Genomic DNA, 19,114 nt, shown 5'->3' with positions numbered 1-19,114 from the left:
TCCTGAATGTGAGTTTCCAGTGATTAAACTCAAGTTGTCAGCTTGGCTGCAACAACTTTACTTCATGAGCCACCTCACCAGTCACAATTTTATTACAACATTTAATAAGATCTAAGAGAGTTAGAATTGCTTAAAAGGTCATGTAATATTATAACGCATGAAGATTTTATTCTGTACCATTAACTTACTTCAGCATGCTGTATAACCAAAATATCTTTGTAGAACAATACTCTTACCATATTTTTCCTCAAAATATACTTTTGCTGTGAAATCAATTTACATTCTACAAGTGAAAGATTATAAATGATGTTGGCCAATTGCGAAAGATGTATCTGTATTTTTATCTTGTTTGTTGCCACTAATAGAAAGTTTGTTTGTCTGAAGTACCAGAGAAAATTTTATCTCTTCAATTTTTTGCTTGTTTCTTTTAACAGTCTCATGTGCTTCAAGCTAGCTTCGCTCTTGTGAGGATGATTTCCAGCTTTTGACAATCCTGCTTTCAATTCTCAAGCCAAAACTACCACTCTTGATTGTAAATGTGAAATTTAATACAATTTAAAATGAAAATAAGTGATTGAATGCAGGGATAAATTGGCTAGCAGAGCTGGTGGTTTTATATGCAACATAAGGCACCAGGTCATGAACATGTTCCATCCACTGTATTATTTATTCATGCTTAGGCATTTTACACCATCAACATGTCTTATTCTTGACTCGATAAGTCTACTATTTTCTTAGTACTACGAATGCTTATCTTCTGAGTGAATTTAGTATGGCTGTCATTGATTTCAGAATGGAGAATGTCACTGAAGTATCTCTGTTCATCCTGAGGGGTCTAACGGACAATGCTGAACTTCAGATTATCCTGTTCTTCCTGTTTCTAGTTATTTACCTTTTCACACTAATGGGAAACTTGGGACTGATTACAATAGTCATTGGGGACTCCCAGCTGCATGTCCCAATGTACTATTTTCTGAGTGTTTTATCATTCATAGATGCCTCCTTTTCTACCATTATCACCCCTAAAATGTTAATAGATTTTATGTCAGAGAAGAAAGTCATATCTTTCCTTGGATGTACAACCCAGATGTTTCTTGCTGTCAGTTGTGGAACCACAGAATGCTTTCTCTTGGCTGCAATGGCTTACGACCGCTATATAGCTATCTATAACCCACTTCTTTATGCAGTGAGCATCTCACCTAGAGTCTACATGTCCCTCATCATTACCTCCTACATTGGTGGAATTTTGCATGCTTCTATCCACACAGGAGCCACTTCTAGCCTATCTTTTTGTGGATCCAATGAAATTAAGCATTTTTTCTGTGATATCCCTCCTTTACTGGCTATTTCTTGCTCTGACACAAAGGTGAATGAGCTTCTACTCTTCATCTTTGTGAGCTCCATTGAGGTATTCACTATCTTAATTATCATAATCTCCTATAGTTTCATCCTTTCTGCCATTCTGAAGATGCATTCTCCTGAAGGGAGACAAAAAGTATTCTCTACATGCGGCTCTCACCTCACTGGAGTGTCCATCTATTATGGAACAATTTTCTTCATGTATATGCGGCCAAGTTCCAATTATGCCTTGGAACATGACATGATAGTGTCCACGTTTTATGCCATTGTGATTCCCATGCTGAATCCCATCATCTACAGTCTCAGGAACAAAGATGTAAAAGAAGCAGTGAGAAGGCTATTAGGAAAAAAAATTATGTCTACATAATGAATTTTTCACTTTAAACCCCCAATAAAACACAGATTAATTTTTAGTGCCTTCTTCAATTTCTATTAGTAATTTAATATTTAATTTTAATTGAGCTTTTCTATCCTCAGTTAACATTTTAATGTAAAGAAAAAGACTCAAGTCCAAGTGGATCAAAGCCCCAATAAAAACAGACACAATGAACCTGACAGAGGAGAAAGGAGAAAGCAGCCATAAACACGTTGGCACAGGAGACAGCTTTCTGAACAGAACACCAATAGAACAGAAACTAAGATCAAAAATTAATAATTGGGACATCATGAAATTGAAAGATTTCTGAAAGGCAAAGACACTGTGAATTGAACAAAGCAATAGCCTACAAAATGTGGAAAGATTTCTACCAAATTGACATCTGACAGAGGACTAAGATCCAAAATATATAGAATACTCTAGGAATTAGGCATCAAGAATCAAATAGCCTAATTGAAACTAGGGTACAGATATAAACAGATAAACATTAGAAGAAACTCAAATGGCTGAGAAACACTAAATGTTCAACATCCTCAGTTATCAGGAAAATGCCAATCAAATGTACTTTGATATTCCATTTTAGACCTTTCAAAATAATGAATATCAATTATACAAATGATTTCTCTTATTGGTGAGGATGTGGAGCAAGGGGAACACTCCTGCATTTCTGGTGGAATTTCCAGGGACTGTGGAAATCATTATAGCAGTGACTCAGAAAATTGTGAATCAGTCTACCTCAAGATCCATTTATACTACCACTCATTAGCATACCCTCAAAGGACACTTGGGCATACCCATCCTACCACAGGCCCCTTATTCAACTATGTTCACTATAGCTTTATTCATAATAGCCAGAAATTGAAAACAACATTGATATCCCTCAACCAAACATGTGGTATATTTGTATTTATATAATGAAATATTATTCACTTCTTATAAAATTGATACCATGAAATTTACAGACAAATGATGCAATTAGAAAAAATCATCCGAAGTGAGGCAACCAAAACCCCCAAAGGCAAATATTGCATGTATTCACTTATGAGTGGACATTAATTGTTAAGTAAATTATTATTATGTTATAATCCACTGACCGAGAGAGATGACAGCTCTAAGGAGATTGCATGAATCTCTCTAGGAAGAGGAAAGAGAAAAAAAATTACAGGTCAATTGGAGGCTTGTGGGGTAAGAAGCAAGAGAGTTTGGGTTGATGTGAAGAAAGAGTATAGGGAGAGACACCTGGAACTGAGGAGTATTTGAGGGGTGGTGTGGAAGTCTAGTCCAATGGAAATTTCCTGGAATCTATGAGTGTTACTAGTAATAGAGGATAAACAGCCCAAAACAGATATCTTCTGTTGCCAGTGAAAATAGTTTCCAATAGCCAGAATGAGTTACTTTCAGGTGAGTTGTTCTCAAACAGGGTTCCATGGAGATGCCAAAGCAACCTAGGCAGATACTAGGACAGAGGATTTCTCTCCAAAAATGAATAATCAGAGCCCATTTGCAAGGACAAAATGCACATAGCTTATTGAATGTAGAGAGGTTGAGTTGGTGCCTGCAGAGAGCTTTTACTCCTAGCTCTTTGTCTCTTTCATGGGGAACATAGTTTGCAGATTTTTACATTAAAAAGAAAATGGACATAAGCCAAGCTACAAAATCCTCAAGCAACAAATACTTCTTCCTGAAAGATGTTCTGGGACAATATTGGCACAGAACTTTGTGGGAGTGGTCAACCAATGTCTGATTTAACTTGAGGCCCACCGCACAGGTGGGTGATCATGACCTAACTTGCCTGGATAGCCATAAAATGGAGACTGGATAGCCCAGAGACCTAGGGTCTTAGGGTGGAGCTAAATATGACTTTCCAAACAACAAAGCAAAAGAAACAAACAAAAAAGGAGAATAGTGATATTTTACTTTACTCATAGATTGTTGTCTTGTTGTTAATCATCAGAAAGACTTCCCTAGGCATCAGATGGTGTGTGTACAGAGATTCACAGACAGACATGTGAAAAGAATCTGAATTGAAAGTCTTCAGCATTCCTACCCCATTAGAGATTGTAGAATCCGGCAGAAGAAGTAAATGAAAGACTGTAGGAGTCAGAGGCAATGGAATCAATTATGGGAACATGGCTCATTGAATCAACTAAGCAGGGTTCACATGGGCTCGTAGACACTTGCAAAGCAGCACAGGGCCTGTAAGGATCTGTACCAGGTCCTCTATGTATGTTATGGCTGTTAGTTTGGTGGTTTTGAGGGACAATTAACAGTGGGAACTCATCCATCTCTTTTTGCCACTGTTCTTCTTATCAGGTTCTATTCTCTAGAGAAGGATCTTTGCCTTGCCTTGTTGTATCTTGTTTTATAGTTTGTTGTATCTTGGAAGCCTGTTCTCTTTTCTAATAGAAAATGGAGGGAAAGTGGATCTGTGGGCATGGGGTGGTGTGGAGAACTGGGAGGAGTCGAGGGAGGGAAAGCTGTGTTTGATATGTGTTCCACAAGGGAATAATTTATTTAAAGTACAAAGATGAAGATCACAGATATCACTGAAGTTGTTTCATTTTTACAAGTGGCAAAAAACATTCCCTATTTTTATCTTATTTAGTTCATGCGCACACCTACATCCATACACATATATATGCACATATTGATATTAATGGTATTCATTTGCTGTGTTTGAAGTAAGTGAATGACATCTAACAAACTACTTAAACAATAGAAATAATCTTAACACACTTCCAGATGATAGACATGGCAAACTGGTTTGTAAGCTGATTTCTTCTGAGGATATTCTCTGTCATTTACAATACCAAACAGTTTCAACTGTCTCCATATAGTCTTCTCTCTATGAATGCCTACACATTAATCTACCTTGTGCAGATACTAAACAATTAAATAAAGGCTTCTATAGATATATTCATTTTTCCCATTGATACTTTAAGTAATAACCCTATATAACCATAAAAGCAAAATTTTATAAAGCACATAGTTGTAATATATGTTTATAGTACCATATTTATATCTTACCAGACTTAGAACATCTTATCAAACTAATGGTAAAATATATAAGCTACCAGAGTAGTTTATATTTTTATTTACTCAGTGGTGTTCAGCTAATGGAGGAAGGTCAATGGTTAAAAAATAAAGAAACTGTCTTGGCCCATTTTATTGGTTAGAACATAGGTGGGTGGAGTAAACAGAACAGAATACTGGGAGGAAGAGGAAGTGAGCTCAGAGAGACGCCATGCTCCCCTCTCCCGGGCAGACACACGCGATGAAGCAAGCCGCCAGGTCAGACATGCTGAATCTTTCCCGGTAAGACCGGTGCTACACAGTTTATTAGAGATGGGTTGATCGGGATATCAGAATTAACCAGTAAGGGCTAGAGTTAATGGGCCAAGCAGTGTTTAAAAGAATACAGTGTCTGTGTAACTATTTCGGGGCATAAGCTAGCAGGCGGCTGGGGTGCTGGGGATGCAGCCCCGCCGCTCCTATTACAACATTCAGCTGAAAACTATCTCCTGCTTCATTTTATCTACGAATTTGCAGCAGTCTAAGCATAAATAGAGATTTTGACACCTCATATTAAATGCTCACTTCCCTGAATTTTATTATCATTGTGCTAATTTGGGAAGATGTATTTCTTCATGATTTGTTTAATCGTCCATTACACTGACAATGCATACATTGATGAGCCAGGCAGAGGTTTATGCCTGTGTTCTCATCACTTATGAGGCTGATGCAAGAAAATGTTTAGTCTGAGAACAGTGTGTTCTCCATGGTAAGATCTTGTAATGACAGTAAGTAATACAAAATGCTTGAATTCTGCACAAAAGTAGTGGTAATTACAAATGTTTTATTTATATCACACACACGCACACACACACACACACACACACACACACACACACACAAATCCATTGAGTGCCATTCTAAAAGTAAGATTCAGCTGGCTTTAAGATACAGTCCTTCTTAGGCTAAGGCCTCTTCCATTTTTATGAGAGTCTCCAAAGTATGATTCTCAGTTACCACCCAGGCTTAGGTTCTATTTCATTTCGACATCTCACACTCTGAAGTGTTACTATACATGACAGCACTCTTCTGATCCAACCAAACGAGTCATTTTTAATAACTTGGGAATAATGATTTCGTTATGAATTAATACAAAACTCATAAGAATCTTTCATTTTGATTCTCACTTTAATATTTCATTTACCAGCAAAAAAAATCTTAAACAAAATATTTAGCTATTTTAAAATCATGCATACATCATTTCACTTTTATTAAAGAGCCAGTTTGACTTGATTATGAATATATGAAATGAGTTTCTTTTCTCTCAATTTTTTGTTGAATTTTATTAGCTTCAGAATAGACTGTGTCTATATATTTCCATAGTATGGTGTTATAAAATAAATCTAACATCAAAATTCACTGAGAAAATTGTTCAAGTATACTATGCTGCTAAAGCAGGTCAAATCCCCAAATCAAAGTGGAGGACCAGTCATCCTTGTGATGCTAAAATGTGTTTATCAGCTTGAGGATGTTCAGGTCACATCAGGCGACGACTGATGCCCATCCAATGTAAAACTAATGAAATAAAGGGTTTTGTAAAATATAAGCACAAGACAGGCCATGGTGCATGAATCTCTAATGGTAAAATAGCAAAAAATGAATATATAATAATTATGAAAATATGCAATTGAGACAAAAACTGTACAGAAGAGAAAATGATTGTAAAACAATAAAACTGGTCATTATATCTCAGTGAATTTTCATAAACACAAAAATATTTATAAAACTATACTATGAATATATATATCAATGTTTTATCTTAACAAGACATGGATTGTCTGAATTGACTTATATCAAAGTTGTCATAATCTATTGCTTTTATTGAAAACAGTTTATTCAGGAAAGGATCACGCTTTTAAATGTAAATTTTCCCTCATGTAAAAATTCACCACTTCATCCTTGAGATTGTCACCAATAAAGTCATTTAGAATGTGCATATGAACAATATGTTGTTATGTTCCATAGTAGTGAGAAATTATCTGATACTTAATATATTCCAAAAAAATCTATGCATTCTTGTAATTATTAACTTTTAATTTCAAATGTGTATCCTAAATTTAGTTCATAAAAATAAAACTAGACATACTTCTGTTCTAAAGCTAATAAAATTCTACAATGAATTGAGAGAAATGAAACTTATTTCATGTATTCATAATCAAGTCAAATGGGCTCTTTAATAAAAATGAAATAATGTATGCATGATTTTAAAATAGCTACATATTTTATTTAAGATTTATTTTTTCTTCAATCTCCTTGGGAGGAAACAAAACATTGAACTTTGGTCTTTGAAAGCAGGCCAAGTAATCTTGCTAGAAAATTGATCCCTGAGGAAGATCACGTGGTAGATGATGCTCAGGGCCCCGATGCTGGAACAGAGAAAAGTCCTGTACTACTCTGCTTACATTCACAGTAGTTCCCTGCAATGTTCTTAAATCAAATCTGCCTGAGAAAATTTCCCTTTTGTAGAGACCCAAGAATAATTTCCAGGGTGACTTAACTCTATATTATAAGAATGTTTGGGGAAATAAATGGAAGCATTGATCGCTTGCTAAATAAATTCTGCAGCGCAGAAATGTTCATGTCATAAAATGGATTTCATATATCCTTTGTGAGAAATATTGACAACTAGCATCATTTTACATGCATGATATTAATAGGTTTATTCATTTACTTTGGTTGGTGTTGTTTTCCATTCACAAACTTTGGCTCACAGTAAGTATTCTTAAAATTGGCAAAGTTTAGATCTGTTAGGATGAAATAAGGGATCTATGGAAGAACCAAGAAGGCTCCTAGCATTTATGCCTTATCCAAGTAAATATCAAGTTATGTGCAGAACAACAGAGTTGATAGAGTAGAAGTCTCTGAATGATGAATGTAATTTTAGAAGATACTTGCTGATGCATTGACAGGAAGAGAAAGCATGACATCTCCATTCGTGTTTAAACATTTTCAAGTGTCCTATATACATCTATAAAGAGTAAAATCTAAAAAATAAACAAAAGATAATATATGTTATTTTCTCCTTTCATTATATCTAGTAAGTAATCAGAGTTTAATGACTAGCCTTGTACCAGACACACTATCAATATTCATGCTCCTCTGAGCAAAATTTACAGAAAACAAAACAGGCAACATCAATAAATTGAGTTCTGACAAGTAACTTGATTTTTGCTAGATTCTTCATTAAAAATGAATGCATACCAATACAACCTTAAAAGTATTCTAAAATAATCAAGGTACTATTAAAGGAAATACTACCATGATAATTGAAAAAAAAACAGTATGTCTTTTATCATATTCTAGCCAAATATGAATTGTTACCTATATCTACCTGTCCATTTTACTTTATCCTTACGCTGTAAAAGAAACATCAACATTAAGCCAACTGAAGTTATAACAATACTATCATGTACATTTAAACAAAACTCTTTTTAAAGTTGTACAAGCTGAGACCACATTTTATTTATTATCTGTTTTAGGGTCGTTCACTATGTATGCTTGGAATTACCCAAATGAGACTGACTTCATCCTCATGGGACTGACAGATTCCAAGGAGATGGAGCTACCCCTTGCTGTGCTGTTTCTCCTGATATACCTGGTCACTGTGCTGGGGAACATAGGCATGATGCTGATCATTCGCCTCGATGCCCAGCTTCACACACCAATGTATTTCTTCCTGAGCCACCTGTCATTCCTTGACCTCAGTTATTCAACTGCCATCACACCTAAAACTTTAGAGAACCTGCTGACTTCCACCAAGATTATTTCCTTGGCTAGCTGCCTTACTCAGATGTATGTTTTTGTCCTCTTAGCTGCTGCTGAGTGTTTCCTTCTTGCGTCAATGGCCTATGATAGGTATGTAGCTATCTGCAACCCTCTACAATACCCAGTTGTCATGTCCACAAGAGTCTGCAGTGCCCTTGTTACTGCCTCGTATATGATTGGAACTATAGACTCCACTGTTAATATGCTTTTTATGAGCACCATCCACTTCTGCAGATCCAAAGTAATCCGTCACTTTTTTTGTGACACATCCCCAATTTTAGCAATGTCTTGCAATGACACACATAACATTGAACTTATGATAGTCATCTTTTCTAGCTTCACCTTAATGGTGTCTCTTATTACAATATCTGCATCTTATGTGTCCATTCTCTGTACTATTTTGAAGATCAATTCCACTTCAGGAAAGCATAAAGCCTTCTCCACCTGTGCCTCTCATCTCCTGGGAGTCACTATCTTTTATGGGACTTTAATCTTTACTTATATGAAACCAAGTAAGTCCTACTCCCTGGGAAAGGATCAAGTAGCTTCTGTGTTTTACACCATTGTGATCCCTATGCTGAACCCACTCATTTATAGTCTCAGAAACAAAGAAGTGAAAAATGCTGTCATTAGAGTTATCAAGAAGAGGGAAAACTCAAGGCAGATAATTTCACACTGGCGCTAAGTAACTAATCTATTGTTTCTATTTTATATTATATCTCCTTTGTCACTGTAAGAAAAATGACACTGACAGCCAAATTGTCATGTATATTTAGTTTCCTTTACACAAACACTATTTTGGCCATTTTCAGGATTGTGGTTTCCAAACTCTATCTTCAGGAAACATAGCAGTCATGGTTAAAATTAGTATGTGTTTTTGAAGGCATGTAGGGTAGAAATTAATAGAATAAATATGTAATCCTTAAAAATAAACTTAATGTACTAAATTTTATTTATACCATGGAAAAGATAACTTTGAGAAAATATCAGTAGAATTTGAATCATTCTTGTATATTATATTAACTAGCTGTCTAGGAAATAAATAATGATTCTCTGAATGTTTAATCCTCATTTTCATCAGCTTCTGAATATACATAGTAACCTTACATGCATGTGATGGAACAATAGATGAAATATGTTCAAATATAAGTATAGTAAATACAATATTATTAATTATTATTAATACTTACTTTCTAATATTTTATCATCATAATGTCCTTTCCTGAAGAATATCCACTATTTGCAAATAATATTCAATTAGCTCAGGAAAACACAATTAAATGAGAAGGAATACAATCAGTAATTTTGGAACACTGATTTTGTAACATACATTCCATTGTAAATTGTTAGGTGTTGTTTATGCTCACTGAAGTTGCCTTTGAAAGTGTTTTAAGACTGTCTCATTTCAGAGACAAACATGTTTGTCTCATTGTATTTGCCAAGATCCCTAAGATAGTCTTGCTCTCCTAACACTGCAACATGGATGGAAGAGAATAGTAAATAGTCACATTGTGTCCTTTTCCATTTCCAACAGACTTTACCCCTGCTCTTACCATGAAAGAAATGTGCCTGTAGTTGTAAAAGGAAGCTAAAAGCTGATCCATGGAAAGAAAATTCAATTGAAAACTCCATATAACAAACAAAAAAATATTGCAGCACAAAAAACTGTAGTATGTTTTGTTTTGTAATTAATGTTGCCTAGGCAGCATTCAATAGTCACTTATATGTGTGTGTCTCTGGGTGTGTGTGTGTGTGTGTGTGTGTGTGTGTGTATTATTTACATTCAAATTGGAGACTAAGAAATAGCAAAAAAGCCCTAACTAATTAAATTACAATTTCATTAACAAACTTCCTCTTTTTTGATTTGTTTGGTTTTGCCTTTTTATTTCTTTGTTATTATTTATACTCTGAGAATTTTATACAATACATTTTATCATCTGTATTTTTCCAAAACTCCTCCTAGAGCCTACCTTTTCCTATTCACCAAGGTTGGTGTTCCTGTTGTTTCTTAAAATAAAGCAAATGAAAATAAAAAAATCTAAGAAGCTGTTCACAAATTACATTTACTGACAGAGGGAAAACGAGTTTTCTTAAGTGGAATGAGACTAAGTGAATCCAACACACTACATGCAGGTAGGCCCCATGTAAAAGAGCAGATGTAATTTGTGTTTTGATACAATGTCCCTTTAGGTGAGGGTGGCCTCACCTGCTTTGCCAACATGACCTTGGAATCCTGATATTCAGTCCTTAATCTTCCAAATGCTGGGTTTGCAGGCTTCTGTAATCATATACAGTTGGCCAAACTAAGTCTTGATAATCTTATTGATTACAATATCATCATATTTACCGAATTTTATCCATTTTTGAGATTATGTTGATTTGTCCTTTAGAACAAATTTGGACTCTGTTTTATAATTTCTTAACAAAAGATATAAATCTTTTAATCACATATAGAGTAACTCCCCAATCTTACAATTGACATTCAGTAAAATATGATCTCCTTGCCCCTAAGCTCATTCAATAAAAGAGTCATGCTATGTGGCTCTGATTACATGAGGTCCTATGTTAGTCCAAATATTTATTAAATTTGTACATTTTATTTCTTTTTGAATATTTATTGAATATTGTTTTACATAAATAATTAAAAATATTTTTTCTCTTTTGTTCATGAAATTACCTTTCCTTAGTGTATTTGAAGTGATATCTGATGACATCCCTCTATTGTGATTCATTTCTATTTTACACAAGATATTAGCAGCATCATTTTATGTTTTTCCATAATGTTTTGTTTTATTTTAGTGTGATTAAGTTGTGACCATAATAATTATTCTTCCAGCTCAGTGAAGCATCTCATTAATTTTATTTTAATTGTATTTAGTGGACCTCTGATACTGATGAGTCTGCTTCATACAGAGAATAAGTAGCGCGATCACCATTAAACTACTAGTTCCAAAATGCCTCATATTTTAATTCTAGCATATTGACATTAGTCCTAATCCCAGTTACATCATATAACATTCATGCACATGACCATCAGGCAGTCTACAAATTTATTTCTGGTTTCCATGAAATAAAACATGAAATAAATATTAAAAACAGCAGACACAGAGAAGTCTATGTTAATGTCAAATATTCTCTAGAGCTGCTGAAAAGAGCCAGTGTGAATTTCACAGCAATGTATTAGATGCCTCAAATATATATACACATGCACTTTCATACACACAGAGAAGTAAACCTTGTAGTAATAGGAGCAGTGGGGCTATGTCCTGCCACCCAGCTAGCTTTACCCAAAATAATTACACGGAAACTGTATTCTTTTAAACACTGCCTGGCCCATTAGTTCCAGCCTCTTATTGGCTAGCTCTTACATATTGATCTAACCAATTTCTAATATTCTGTGTAGCACCACGAGCTGGTTTACCAGGAAAGATCTTAACCTGAGTCTGTCTGGAGTGGGGGAATCATGGCAACTCCCTGATTTGGCTTCTTTCTCCCAGCATTCTGTTCTCTCTAATCCACCTACTTAATTTTCTGTCCTTAGGCCAAGCAGTTTTCTTTATTAGTTAACCAATAAAATTAACACAAAACAGAAGACTCTTCCAAATCAGAACCTAATAACAGAAAAGGGAGATCATAAGGCAACTTTATTCAGGAGATCAGACTGATGCCAGGAAATAAATTTCAGAGGACAACATAGAGGCCCAGAATGAAATTGGTTCACAAAAGTCAAAAATGTCCTTTGATGTAGCTCACAGGTTCGTTTTATCCTCATTTCTCCTGGACTGACTTAAGTGTGAGTCACAAATACTTGCAGTTGATGCTATTGTTCTGCTGCTCTGATTTCCTTTCCCTGGTTAAAATAGGTCCATCTAACATCCTATCAGATTTCACACAAGCACCAAAACCTTGCAGCCTTATCGGAGGCCAAACTGGTCCTGGTTCCCAAATAAGACACCACCCACTGTCCATTATATCACCTTAAGCCCCTCCCATCAACTCAGACTGCATTCCTTCACCTGGGCTCTAAACAAGACCCATAGCAAAGTTTAGAATGATCCTAGGGACTGCAGGCAAGATATTTCCCACTGTCTCTTAACAGTCCTTAAAGATGACCCAATAACCTCAGACTTCACCCTCTCTCCTGGTCTCCACATTGATGCCCAAAGTCTTGGGAGCTTTATTGGAGGACAGGCTCAACCTAGGCACCACAGGTAAGATACCACTAACCACCCACTTAATTCCTTTAAGCCTTCCAAGCAACTCCAGACTGATTTCCCTCCCCTGGGCTCCTTATCTGGGCCTACGACATCTGAAGAAGATTTCATCTTTATCAGAGAAAAGACTGCATCTAAGAACCCCAGGTCAGAAGATCAAAGAGGAAAAAGAAACCAAGGAACAAAACACTCATCCATAAAACCACAAATGCAGGAATAAACACCTAGAACTATAATCATCAAAAATCTAGAGGCCAAAATGCCAGTGTAAGAACACAATAACAGAAAGGAAAATATTGCAACACTTGAGCCCAGCTGTCTTACGAAAGGAAGGCCTGAATAATCCAACACAGCTGAAGCATAAGAAATCGATCTTCAAAATGATTTTTTGAAGATGACAGAGGTGCTTTCTTGTGGGAGCTATGGGCTGCGTTTCTGCAACCCAGCTCCTGGCCGCCTGGCTAGCTTATGCCCCAAAATAACAACACACAAACTGTATTCATATAAACACTGCTTGGCCCATTTCTATTAATGTGTGTAGCACTACACGGTAGTGATTTACCAGGGAGATTGTAGCCTACGTCCATCTTGAGTGGGAGCTTCATTGCATTTGCCCTGGAGAGAAGAGGCATGGTGTCTGAGTTCACTTCCTCTTCCTCCCAGCATTCTGTTCTGTTTACTCCACTCAACTATGTTCTAACCTATCAGGCCAAGCAGCTTTATTAATTAACCAATGACCTTCCTCCATCAGTGCCTTAGGAGGAAATAAAGGAAATCCCTTAAAGAAATTGAGGAAAAATTTAAATTAAATAATAACAAAAAGTCCAAGCAAAAACAAACAAATGAAGGAAACTGTTTAAGAGCTAAAAATGGAAATGGAAAAAATAAATAAAACTCAAACAAAGGGACTTCAGGAAATGGAATGTCTGGGTATTGAAACAAGAACTACAGATGGGAGCATCACCAACAGAATACAGAGATGGAAGCGAAAATCTCAGGCATTGAAGAAATGATAGAAGAAATAAATTCATCAGTCAAAGTATATACTAAGAATAAAAAAAATCCTAACACAAAACACCAAGGAAATCTGGGATAATATGAAAAAACAAACCTAAGAATAACAGAAATATATGTTATAGTGAGCCTAGCCTTTAACAGCTGAGGTATCTCTTCAGCATAGAGCCCCTCAACTGAAGAATGAATAAGAAAATGTGGTATACTATATAAACAAACTGAAAAATAAAAACCACATGATCATCTCTATCATTAGATGCTGAAAAAGCTTTTGACATAATACAATATCCCTTCATAATAAAGGTCTTGAAGAGAACAGGGATAAAAGTAACATACCTGAACATAATAAAGGCAATATACAGCTAGCCAACAGTCAACATCAAACTAAATGGAGTGAAACTCAAAGTGATCCTACTGAAATCAGGAACAAGACAATGTTGCCCACTCTCACCATATCTATTCAATATAGTTTTTGAGGTCTTAGCTAGAGCAATAAGACAACAAAAGTAGATCAAGGGGATACAAATTAGAAAAGAAGTCAAATACTCACTATTGCTGATGATAAGATGGTTTACATAAGCGACCCCAAAAATTCTATCAAGAAACTTCTACAACTTATAAACACTTTTAGTTATGTAACAGGATATTAGTTTAACTAAAAATAAAAAATCAGTTGCTGTCCTTTACAAAGATGATAAATTGGCTAAGAAATAAATCAGAGAAACATTTCCCTTCAGAATAGCCACAAACAGCGTAAAATATCTCAGGGTAACTCTAACCAAAGAAGTGGAAGACTTGTATAGCAAGAACTTTAAATCTTTGAAGAAGGAAATTGAAAGAGGACAGGAGAAATTGGAAAGATCTCCCATGCTCTTGGATAGGCAGTATTAACAAGTAAAAATGACAATCTTAATGAAAGCAATCTATGGACTCAATGCAATGCACATCAAAATCCCAGCAAAATTATTCGCAGACCTCGAACATACAGTACTCAACTTCCTATGGAAAAGCAAAAATCTTGGAAAAGCCAAAACAATTCTGTGCAATAAAGGAACTTCTGGAGTCATCACAATCCCTGACTTCAAACTTTACAACAGAGCTACAGTATTGAAAGCAGCCTGGTATTGGCATAAAAACAGACATGAGGACCAATGGAAACAAATCAAAGACTGAAATATTAATCCACACACCTATGAACACCTGATTTTTGACAAAGAAGCAAGAAATACAAAATAAAAAAAGCATATTTAACAAATGGTGCTGGCATAACTGGATATAAGCATGTATAAGAATGAAAATATATCTATACTAAGATTCATGTAGAAAGATGTAGAATTCCAACCTTAGCTTCTCAGTTGTCTGAAATCATTAAGGTGACCTGTTTGCCCCATAGTTAAATGCTGGTTTCTACAAACTACATTGTCTAGTCAGTAATAGATAAGATACATTTAACAAATAGCATTGGTCATAGAAAGTTCATTCAAAATATAATACACACAAAAATGTCTCTAAGGGGAAATGAGGTGAGAAACGTGAGAAGGGGAGTATGGGGGGAGCTTGGGGGAAAGGGATGGTTGAGATAAAGGAAGGGTGGATAAGGGAACAAAGACATATATATCCTAATTTAGGGAGCCATCATAGGGTTGGCAAGAGACTTGACTCTAGAGCGGCTCGCAGGTGTCCAGGGAGATGTCCCCAGATAGTACCTTGGGCAACTGAGGAGATGCAACCTGAAATGACCCTATCCTATAGCCATACTGATGAATATCTTGCATATTACCTTAGAACCTTCATCTGGCGAAGGATCGAGATAGAGACAGAGACCCACACTGGAGCACCGGACTGAGCTCTCAAGGTCCAAATGAGGAGCAGAAGGAGGGAGAACATGAGAAAGGAAGTCAGGACCACGAGGGGTACACCCACCCACTGTGATAGTGGAACTGATCTATTGGGAGCTCACCAAAGCCAGCTGGACTGGGACTGAATAAGCATGGGATGAGACCGGACTCTCTGAACGTGGCTGACAATGAAGGCTGATGAGAAGCCAAGGATAATGGCACTAGGTTTCGACTCTAATGCATGAACTGGCCTTGTGGGAGCCTAGCCTGTTTGGATGCTCACCTTCCTAGACCTGGATAAAAGTGGGAGGACCTTGCACTTCCCGCAGGGCAAGGAATCTGGACTGCTCTTCAGTCTCGAGAGGGAGGGAGAATGGAGTGGGGGGGGGAGGGGGAGGCGAATGGGAAATGGGGAGGAGGCAGAAATTTTTTTCAACAACTAAAAAAAATAATAAACAAAAAAAGTATTTAAAAAAGTCTCTATTGATAAAATTTAAATATTACCTGATTCTGGGGTATGTTTACCTCCCCTTCTAAAGGACTCAATGTTACATATAAAGAATTTTATTTCACCAACACTTGATGACAAATTAGCAGAAGTCTTTTACTCCAGTTTTCTTTGAGTAAAATGACTTATTCTCATTTTTATTCTTCACTCTGGGAAAATATTCTTCAAAAACTATTTAGCTGTATATAAATCATAGTTTACATTTACATCAGTTTATTCTCATTTAAGACAGAATATAACCTGATCCCATCAAATTAAATGTGGTTTTTAATAGTTAGTAATTTTTATTTTGTGTCTCATCTGTTATATTTAATGAAATGAAAATAAATCATAAGCCGGAGTTAGAAGTGAGGCATGCTGAAATTGTACTGTAGCTTATAGTTTTTAATGAACACAGTTTATTTTTATAGAATCATTCCAATAAACACTTATAACAGTGAAATTCTTTTTTTCTTCTGAATTAATAAAAGATGACTGCATACATACACTAAACATTGCTTATGTATCATTAGAAGAGAAGAATTGCTTGTTTTATTCATTGTGGGGCTTCTAAAGATGCAAACTTTGGCTCAATTACTCAATGAGCATTCTTTCTCAAAGGCATGCCAAACTTGCTTAAGAACTGGATTGGCCCCTGAGGACGACCACGGGCTACATGATGCTCAGCACTCTTCTATAAATTTCTGTATGATTATTGGGTAGGGAGGAAGGGCACAGACTGCTCTACTGAGGCTCATCAGAGATTCTAGCACTCATGTTGTTCATAGTGTGAGTGTTCTAGTTCAACAAGAATGAATAAGACGGTTTGACTGACTTCCCTTACCCTTTAAAGAAAATGGATCTACAGATATTTGGAAATATCAAGGAAAATTTCGAAAGTTGTCAAAATTTTAGGCATATGATATTGAAATCTCTGTCTGTGGTTGTTTCGCAACAACTTGACTCACAGTAAGTATTCTGATATTTATAAGAAATTAGTTAAACTGTTAAAAAACGGTTCTTAATGTATGACTGTTTGCACACCCTGAGATTAGAACTTTCACAAGGACTGTCAGGATTTCTGACAAAATAGCTAATGATATGATATTCTAAAAGTAAACATCATATTTTGAAACTCTACTTTTAGTGTAATTTTGATTTTGAATTTCTCGGGCAGATAATCTTTTCATGGATAATCATATGTCTTAGTGCTGTCAAAAGACTTCTGGAAAAAGGATAAAATGGAGATTTATTAGAAATGAGAGATGATTCATATTTTAAGAAAATGAAATACTGTTGAAATGTTTTTCAACCTTTGTTTATTGAATAGTCATAATTTTGTTTAGATTTCAAACACTAAGTGTAAAGAATAGAATAGAATAACAAGCACGTCCTGTAGTCAGAATACATACAGATAACCAAGAGCATTTGAACCAAATCCTCAGTGGTTATTTAATATTCTGCACTTTGATTCTCATTGCAAATAAGATGAGTTTCATTAAAATCATAAAAAAGTCCATTATCTTTATTACCTAATTAACAAATGTCATGCTTATTTCATTTGACACTTTTTATAAAAATAACATCATAAAATATATATCAATTTGACACAAGAAAAATCAATTATAGAAATATTTAAACATGCATAAAATATTTTATTGACATTCATTCAACATAAGTATCACTTTTAATTCCTGAACAGTTTACGGTAGCTCACAATGAATACCTGGAATTATACACATAAGCCTGATTTCATCCTCATGGGGCTGACAGATTCCAAGGAGATCCAGCTGGTCATCTCTGTGATTTTTCTCCTGATATACCTGCTCACTGTGCTGGGGAACATAGGCATGATACTGATCATTCGTCTAGATGTCCAGCTTCACACACCAATGTATTTCTTTCTCACCCACATGTCATTCCTTGACCTCAGTTACTCAACTGCCATCACACCTAAAACGTTAGAGAACCTGCTGACTTGTACTAAGAATATTTCCTACGTGAGCTGCTTCACTCAAATGTACTTTTTTGTCCTTTTGGCCGCTACTGAGTGTTTCCTTCTGTCTTCCATGGCCTATGATCGGTACGTAGCTATCTGTAACCCTCTGCACTATTCAGTCGTTATGTCTAGCCGATTCTGCAGTACCCTTCTTGGTGGGTCATATGTGCTTGGAGCTCTGGATGCCACTGTCAATATGTTATGTATGGCTACATTGGATTTCTGCAACTCTAATGTCATCCAGGACTTTTTTTGTGACACATCCCCACTTATAGCCTTGTCTTGCAGCAACACAGATGATATTGAATTCATTATATTCATTTTTGCTGGTTGCACTCTATTGATGTCCCTTATCACAATATCTTCATCTTACATGTCCATTCTTTCTACTATTTTGAAGATCAATTCCACTTCAGGGAAACAAAAAGCCTTCTCAACTTGTGCGTCTCATATCCTGGCAGTTACCATATTTTATGGGACCATGATCTTCACTCATTTAAAGTCAAATAAGTCTTTCTCTTTGGGAAAGGATCAAGTGGTTTCTGTGTTTTACACCATTGTAATACCCATGCTGAACCCACTCATCTATAGTCTTCGAAACAAAGAAGTAAAGTGTGCTGTCAGTAGAGTTATGAAGAAGAAAGAGAGAACTCTGGACACCTAAGAAAACAATTACACTAAGAATTTAACTTTCTTTTATTTGAATTATCACCCTGGCCTCTCCATCTAAAAATAAAAAAAAAGTTTTACTTCCTTATTTTTTGTAGATTTTTAGTAATACAAACATTTCTTGGCAATTTCTAGGTATGTGTTTTGAAAAGTACATTTTATAATGGCTAATGAAATACTTGCTATACACATGGTTTAATTATCTGATTTTTTGGTCAACTAATATAAAAAATAAAATGTGATTACAGTTCTTAAAATTCTACCCTGAACAAATCTTATTATTACATCATGATTAAGACAATTTTCAAAGTGACCACAGTG

General features: G+C 35.6%; 3 protein-coding genes across 3 annotated transcripts; all 3 read left to right on the top strand.

Annotated features, from left to right (window-relative positions):
• The first annotated feature begins 793 nt into the window (after positions 1-793).
• On the top strand, positions 794-1,726 carry LOC121458844 (olfactory receptor 141-like). Its single transcript, XM_041668169.1, has one exon. The coding sequence runs from the start codon at positions 794-796 to the stop codon at positions 1,724-1,726; it is 933 nt and encodes a 310-aa protein (XP_041524103.1).
• Positions 1,727-8,297: 6,571 nt separating this feature from the next.
• Positions 8,298-9,257, top strand: LOC121459101 (olfactory receptor 8H1-like). Its single transcript, XM_041668624.1, has one exon. It carries the CDS (start codon positions 8,298-8,300, stop codon positions 9,255-9,257), a length of 960 nt encoding a protein of 319 aa, XP_041524558.1.
• An 8,586-nt stretch (positions 9,258-17,843) lies between these two features.
• Positions 17,844-18,788, top strand: LOC121458843 (olfactory receptor 8H1-like). Its single transcript, XM_041668168.1, has one exon. The coding sequence runs from the start codon at positions 17,844-17,846 to the stop codon at positions 18,786-18,788; it is 945 nt and encodes a 314-aa protein (XP_041524102.1).
• Positions 18,789-19,114: the final 326 nt, after the last annotated feature.

Source organism: Microtus oregoni, unplaced genomic scaffold, assembly GCF_018167655.1.
Source record: "Microtus oregoni isolate MIOR12 unplaced genomic scaffold, Mior012 000018F_ref0000195, whole genome shotgun sequence".
Classification (NCBI taxonomy): Eukaryota; Metazoa; Chordata; class Mammalia; order Rodentia; family Cricetidae; genus Microtus; species Microtus oregoni.
This window is presented reverse-complemented; position numbering and strand designations above follow the sequence as displayed.